General features: G+C 41.3%; 1 protein-coding gene across 2 annotated transcripts in view; it reads left to right on the top strand.

Annotated features, from left to right (window-relative positions):
• The window catches only part of GBA2 (glucosylceramidase beta 2), a 2,751,058-nt gene that overhangs the window by 697,424 nt on the left and 2,045,529 nt on the right, over positions 1-8,105 (top strand). For both annotated transcript variants that reach the window (XM_044078535.1, XM_044078526.1), the window contains exon 3: positions 463-578. In XM_044078535.1, coding sequence (XP_043934470.1) covers positions 463-578 — 116 coding nt within the window. The remainder of the gene's footprint in view (positions 1-462; positions 579-8,105) is intronic.

Genomic DNA, 8,105 nt, shown 5'->3' with positions numbered 1-8,105 from the left:
TTTCTCTGTGAAAGAAAAGATGGTTAGAACCCATTAGATCCTGTCTGTTGTCTTAACACCTGTGGTATTGTCTGTATCTTCATTGCTTATACCACAGTTATAATCTCTTACATTTCCATCGGTTTGCCATGCATGGAAAATATTTGGAACCATATATGTATTTTTCCTTTTAAATTTGCAGTGTTTTAGATTTGTGTCTTATTTTCTTTCAGTGACCTCATTCTCTAATATCAGAAGTAGCAGTTGTGTAGTGACCAGCAAGAATCAGGTGCACTTTGCTTTGTAAAATGCAGTGGTTTGCCCAGCATCTTGATCCCCGCAGGACAGGAAATAAAATGTTAAAAATATATTAAACTAAGAAGTTGAATGACTTTTAATTAATTCAACCCTTTTAAGTTTTTGTTATTATACGTTTTAACTTGATAAACCTTGACAGAATTTCTTTCACTCTTTGGAATTCAGGAGCACCTTTAGGTGGAATAGGCGGAGGTACTATTACTCGAGGCTGGCGAGGGGAGTTCTGCAGATGGCAACTAAATCCAGGAATGTACACCTATGATAATGTAACAGTTGACCAGGTTTGTAGCTCATTCTACCATATTTAATTTAAAAGGGTGAAGTATTTTAATATGAACGTAGGCGCATCTGACATGCAGACAGAGTGGCATGCAAAACTTTATGACATTGTGGTTATAAGGGTTTTGCAGGTGAATGCAACAAGTGCTAATTTTTCATAACTGAATTCCATGTTATTTGTCACTGGATCATCTTGTCTAGCTGCTCAAGTTTGTTCATAGATTGAACATACATTACTGAAGTTTGTGATGCTGAGCCATCAAAAGGAAAGTAAGTGTTGTAGCTTTTTATGAGAAGTGTACAGGTTTCTAAGTGCCAATAAATCTCTATTCCATTTTCTTTCACATTTGGCTTGCTGAAACAAGTAAACTTTCTGCATCTGTTTCTTCTTGAATGTTTTAGGTTTTGAGTCTTGTTTTATTTGACCGTGCTTTATCTGGTGTGCCCACTTTTCCAACTTGAATGCAGACACTTCTGTATTTCATAGGGAGGACATTTCTTAAATGGTCCTTGGCTGGGAATTCTAATCTTTGTCTTCAGATTGATTAAACATTGCTTCTCAAATGAAAACATTCAAACACACACAAGTTTATTTCATGTGTGTATAGTAGGCTAACAACTACAAGGGCCTTTTTAAGCTTAGTTATGCATTCAAAATGTATCTGATGAGTCTTGGGAACGTTAAGATTATTTTAAGGGGACTTCCCTTTTTCCTGCACACTGAACAGCAGCTTAATTTCAGCTCTCCCAGTGTGAAGAAGAAACTGAAAAATAAAAATAAGTAATTCTGGCAATTTGAATAAAATTCAGCTACTACATAGTAAGCACACTCCCTGGATGCCAGCAAAGAAGAAATATAGAGAACCCGAAAGAAAATTAACTAGACCAGGTGAAGAGAAAACCCTGTCTGGGAAGAATCTTGCAGCTGTTCACCAAAAAGCAGTTCAAGCGTTAGCTTCTGTACAAGAGATGGCTTCCAGTAAGGAAAATAAATCAAATGTACTCAGAAGTGATTAAAATAAATACATCAACTTTGAATAACAAAAGGCTGGAAAAAATAGAAGCAGCTTTAACTAGCTATTTAGATGAACGGATAAAACTGCAAAAATCAGAAGTTTGGCTGAATATGAGACTGATCAAGAAGAACTGTTTCAAAAAATGGTAGAGTTAAAAGATAGGGTGAACAAGACAGAACCTGCATTTTTCTATAATTTATGTTATATTATACTAGGAAATATTTCAGTGTACAAGTATAATTTTATATCATGTTCTTGATTGTCAACATACAATGTTATGTCATCTGCAAATGGGCTATTTTCTCATTAATTTTTCTCCATTTGTATTTGATTATCTTGTTTCTCTGACCAAGTATTCTAAATGTGAAGCAAATAGTACTGATGAAAATGGAGTCCTGTGCCTAGTTCTAAGAATATATGTTTGGATCACCCATCACCACACTGCACCAGAACTTAAAATTTTCTGAAGATGTTAAATATTAACATTGCCTATGTTTGCAGAAACCCAAATGCTTCAAAAGGATCTCTTAATAAGTTTACAACTCACTCTGCTGAATGCTTTTTCGGTGTCCAAACATTTAAACATAGTATGTTATTGTCCAGTGCATTCTTTTGAATACGAAGGGTTCTTTTAATTTTGTCAAATGTCTGCCTGTCCTTTATAAACTGACAGTGATCTAGGTCTGTTATTTTTGGTAATAACTTTGGCGGTCTTTTTGCCAGAATCATCATAAGCACTTTATTAATTTTATTATTATTTATTACATTTTTTTAACCAGGAAATACTCTGATTGGGCCAGTGGCCCATTTTCAGAGGAGACCCGGGGTGAAAACCTCCAGAAAAACTGTACATTTTACCATTTGATATTTGAGACGAGCACAAATATTAAAACGGAGCACTTAGTTGTGAACAAGCACAGGTTTGTGTAAAGGTTTAAACTACACACAATAGTGTTACAAAAATATAAATTATACAGATTAATGTTAAGAGAACTATCTAGGATTGTATTGGCTTGAGCTTACAGTGTATAACAGAGTAATTAGTTAATGCAGGTACTCTGAGAAAGAGCTCTCAAGTAATGGGGCTTGAAATTGCATTATCCAGCATAGCACAATAATCATTACAATGTACTTCAAGTGGTGACATACAGTAGTAGATTACTGTGAACAAGAGAAGATGTAGAAGTGGGTGAAGAGCAATGAAACAGCGAGAGGTGAGGAGATAAGATAGTAGATGGAGGATTAGTAGTCAGCCTGGAGGATGACAAGGGCAAAGCCAATGAGTAGCCAGATAGTTGTGTAGTTGTTTGAAGTCTTGGTAGTGTGGATTATTAGCTATATTTTGAGGAAGGTTATTCCATTGTTTGGAAATTTTGTTAGAATTGAGGCTGTTGCTGTGATAGTTGTGGGAGCGGGAGACCTCTAGCATCATTTTGTTGCAGGATCGAAGGGGCCTGGGGTTTTGTTTAGGTTGTACCAGATTGGATAGAACATGCTGGAGGGATAGAGTCCTGTCCCAGAGACTTCCCATACTCTGGAACAGACTACCTATCTATGTCAAACAGAGCTCCTCATTAGCACTCTTCAAGAAAAATCTTGATTGGATGGGAAATGGGAAATTCACCCCAGGGATCACATCTGTGGCTCTGATCGACAGGGGCACAGGAAAATAATTTTCTTGGGTGGCGAAAGCCAGGGTACATTTTTTGGCTAGGCTTATGTAGGCCCTAGGGCCAATAGCTTAGTACCTACCTATGATAGAGCAAGGCAGGAGTTGATTTGGTGAAGTAGCTTATGGACCATAGTGAGTTGGTTGAGAGCAAGAAGGTTAGGGAGTTCTAGCCAGTTGAGCTGTGAGAGGACAAGTACAGTGATGAGTCCTGTGAGAGATGTTGGTGGCAAACTTGGGAATCTTGTTGTAACAGGATTCAAGTTTATTTAGATCAGTCTTTTGAAGATTTGTGAGAATATGAGATTCATAGAGTAGGGTAGAAAGTAGGTGAGACCAGGCGGTAGCTAGTCTGGCATTGTAAGTAAGATATGGTCTGGCCCCGTATAGGGTGCCAAGCTTGAAGTGAACTTTTTTGATAGTCGAGGTGGCATGTTTGTCAAAGGGTAGATTTTTCATCAATAGTTACCCCTAGAAGTTTTGTATGAGTTGTTGGTTCTATTTTGGTGCCATTAGAAGAGACGATAGCTAGGGGGGGGCTGACATGGTTTGGGCTTTTCAGATTTGAATATTATTAATTTTGTTTTATTTGGGTTTAGAATTAGTTGATGCTCAGAAAGGTAGTTTTCTATGCCTTTGAAAGCAGTTTGCATTTTTGCTTGGAGTTCTAGTGGGGAGGGGGCAGAGCATATAAGGGTAGCATTGTCAGCGTATTGGACAATGGAGGCTTGGTTGGTAGATTAACTGAGGTCATTGGTGAAAAGGATAAAAAAGAGTGGCCCAAGTATAGAACCTTGGGGTACTCTAACAGAGATGGGTAGTAGGTGGGAGAGGGTGTTTTCCCATTTGGTTGCTTGCTGCCGATTGGAAAGATAGCTATGGAACCAGGGTAGGGAAGATGAGCTGAGGCTGTATGATGAGTTTGTTTAGTAGAAGTTGATGGAAGACTGTGTCGAAGGCTTTAGACATGTCCAGAAAAATAGAGGAGACTGCCAGGCCTTCATTTAGGAGGTGATGTATGGTGTTCGTAAAAAAGATTAGAGCAGACTTTGTAGTCATGATTCAGAATCAAAATAGGTCTGAATGACCCTGAATAAGGGTTGGGTGTTGGCAGAAAGTTTTTAAGGTGTTTACCTCACAGACACAAGGTACAGGGTTCAATTCTCACCTTTGGAAGGGAAATGTACTAGACTTAGAATGTCCCACAAGAGCAGCTAGCCTAGTATTTATGTATGAACCTCCTCTTTAGTTAGAGATTCATAGATTGTTACTAAGCAAATGACCATTAGGGCCCTTACAAGCCAAGCCGTGCACCCCAAACCATTTGGGTCTTGAATTTCATGGGTATCTATAAGGGGGGGCATGTTAATTGGGCAGTAGCTAAGGATTTGTAGGGGGACTGTTAGGATAATGCTTTTCTTATTGACGGCCTTTATCCATAAGGAACTTGAAGACCAGAAAAGGAGTAAATTTACGATTTTCCATTCAGTTGTTTGTTTTGTTTGAATAGAGTCAGGGATGAACTCTATGGGGGAGGCTATTTCATAGTGTGGGGTTCCTTTGGCACACATATCTGCTCTGTTCTTTTTATGTCACAAATGAAGTTCAGATGCCTGGATCTAGTTTTTCTGGTGCTGTTTGTTTTGTGCATGTGCAACAGATCCATCAGGACTGGGTCTGAGGAAGCCCTGTAGGCCAGGCAATGATCCCCTTTCAGAAGCCTATAGGAGACTAAATACAGAGACAGAGCCTTTAGGCATTCAGTGTAGGACAAGGATATTCATGGTCTGAATTCTCGTGGTGATAAACCTTTGTGGGTGTTCTAACTGATGGAAGTGTCTGGACAGATGCATGACAAAGGGTCATTGTATTCATTAATTTGTCTGATAAGGGCCAAGTAGAGTGGTACTGTAACTTCCTTGGACCTTGATGTGCTACCCTTACCTGTAAGCTGGGCAACAGAGTTATTTTCTTATTATTGTAGCTACATGTTGGTCAAAGGCCAGACTGCTGTCTACATATGTTCTCAGATCCCCTACTACTAGGTGGATTCTTAGAGATGTTTTATAGAGAGAGTAATTAACTTGGGTTGACATTTTCCTACAGGGCATTATAATGCATTTTTTGGCACTGAGTTTTAGCCCATGTCTTTGGCACCAGTCATTTGTCAGTGTTAAACTCATTTGCAAGATGTTGGTGTCTTGTGGGGAATCTCTAATACCTCCCAGTTTACAGCTGTCTGCCAACTTTGTGAGCCAGAGACCTTAAATATTAGACTTGACTTCTGAGACGTAGATGCCAACACAGGAGCAGGACCAGCATGGAGCCCTGGGGTACTTTGCTTATGACTGGTCACACCGACCCTGACTTCTTGGGTCCTTTCTGCGAGCACCTGGCAATCTAATGAGTTATGTAAGGATTTACACCTAGTTCAGAGAGCCTGTCAACAGTGCCTGAGTAAGGTATTATATTGAATGCCTTAGCCAGGTCAAGATGCGCGGTATGCACTGTTTTACCCTCATCCATTGCCTTGGTGACCCTCTCAAAGAAGTTTATCAGGTTAAGTAGTTGTGACTTTCCCTTAACAAAGCCAAATTGGAATGGGTCCAGTGTCTGTAGATTGCCAATGTCCTAGTTTATCATTTCTGTGATAATTCATTCCATGGCTTTGTATGTTAGGCTTGTTAGACTGATGAATCTGTAGTTCCGTGGGATGGTTGATGGTCCACCCTTGTAAAGGGGAATGATTGATGTTCATCGTGCATACAGCTGCAGTCATCACACTTGGGGTTATCCTGCCGTCAGGCGGGTGCTTGGTCAGCCGAATTCCAAAGTCTAAGTCCGGCGTCTGTTGTCGTCGCTTCTTCCCTGACGTCAGTGCAGCAGGGGTATAAAAGAGGCAGCTGACGCCATTTTCTTAGTCTTTCTTACTGCGTGGTGCCCGAAGCAGAAGCAGTTCGCAAGTGCCGGTTGGCCAGCTCCTGAGATTTATGAACAGTATTTCAGCCGAAGTCTTCTTTAAAGCTAAGTACGCCGTTAGGGAAACTTTTCTTGCCTCAGACCGATGTCAGACAAAGTTAATAATTGCATTTCTTGTGGGAAGCGAATACCGCATAAGGATTTTCACTCTTACTGTATACCTTGCTTAGGGCCAGACCACGACGTCTCGGCCTTCCGTTTTTGTGCTAGGTTTAACAAGCGCACTATTAAGCTCCGGGCGGAGTTCGCCCTTCATTATTTTGGCAAAAAATTTAATTATATCATGTCGTCTGATATACAGACGCCAATTTTAGCCAAAAAACGCAAGGATAAGGATAGACATCCGAGGCCTGCACCGAGTACTGAGATCACGCTTAGGCCGACTACCGGTTCTCAGCGAGGCGCCTATGCAGCCCTTGACTACCGATGAAACTATTTTACCGGCGACTTCAGTACCCGAGGCTGCAGGATCCTCGGTCTCCATTCCCACTGCAGATACCGACGCCACTCTTGGCGGGGAAACCGAAATTTCAGTGAGGCCTTCCATTTCTGAAGGCATTTTTAGGCCTACCACCTCCTCTATTAAATTATTCACCAAGTCTAAAGCTGCAATGAAAATTAAAAAACAAGGGCCTCAGACCCCCTCTCAAGGCCCCATGCCTAAAAAACAGATGCTTAAAATGGCTGAGGATTTGATTACTCTCATCAGGGGTTCCCAACCCCCCCCCCCCAGACAAAAGACCCAGGTTGGAGGAAGACTACCCTTCCTCAGACCAGGCTTCTATTACTTCAGACTATTCTGAGGACCAGGATTACACCTATTCCCCATTTGAAGACTCTGATGCTGAGGAGTCTATTCCCTCGCCCCCCCCCCCCCCCGAGGACTTCTCTTTTGGGGAAACCCTGCATACATTGAGAGAGCACTTCCACTGGGAAGGCCAAGATTACTCAGATTCCAAGAAAAGGCTCGTAATTTCTACTACTTCCCCAGCATAGGCCCCTGGCTATTTCTCCTGTCTTAGATATTTTGGATGATGTGTATGCAGAAGCCAGTCTTAATCCAGACTCATTACCTCCAGCCCCTGTTAAACCAGACAGATATTACCGGGTTCCTGATTCTCACCAGTTCCTTTATAAAAGCCATACTGCTGACCCAGAAACAATTTCACAGGGTCCCAAGGGGATCAAGGCCTCTACTGCTAAAAACCCTTTGCCTTCAGAGAGAGATTCTAGAGCATTAGAAAGGTGGTTGAAAAAGGTATATACATCAGCCACTTTAACCATGAGGGCATTAAACTGTCAATTTCATATGTTAAAATACCAACAGTTCTTGCTATCTCAGCTCAAAGGCAAAATGACACAAACAGAACAGCCAGACTTGAAAGAGTTGCAGGATTTGTTGCATGGAGCAGAACAAGTGGGGAAACATACCTTGCTGTGTGGTTTTGATGTTTTAGAGGCCTCATGCAGAGCTGCTGTCACGGGGTCTGTCATACGTAGACATGCTTGGCTCAGAGCAAACCTTACCAGATCATGTCAAAGCAAAGTTATTAGATGCACCACTACAAAAAGATGTATTCGGTGCTAAAGCTGAGGAGGTACTAAAGAAAATGGAGGAAAAAGCAAAATCTATGCAAACAGTTAAAGATTTCTTGCAGGTGCAGCCTCCACGCTTCAGCAGAAACTGGCCTTCAAAAAATTGGTCCTTTCCAGCCACGGACAGACCCCAAAGGGGCAGATACAGACACCCGAGGGGTAGAGGATAACCTCAGGGATCTTACAGAGCTAGACAGCGGCAAACACCAGCCCCCAGAGGTGGAGAAGATAGACCACAGTCATTTAGAAAACAGATGCAATGACTTTCC

The sequence above is a fragment of the Protopterus annectens genome, chromosome 1.part1 (genome assembly GCF_019279795.1).
Source record: "Protopterus annectens isolate FY-2018-M chromosome 1.part1, PAN1.0, whole genome shotgun sequence".
Classification (NCBI taxonomy): domain Eukaryota; kingdom Metazoa; phylum Chordata; order Ceratodontiformes; family Protopteridae; genus Protopterus; species Protopterus annectens.
The sequence above is the reverse complement of the archived record's forward strand: the minus strand, read 5'-3'. Positions and strand labels throughout refer to the sequence as shown.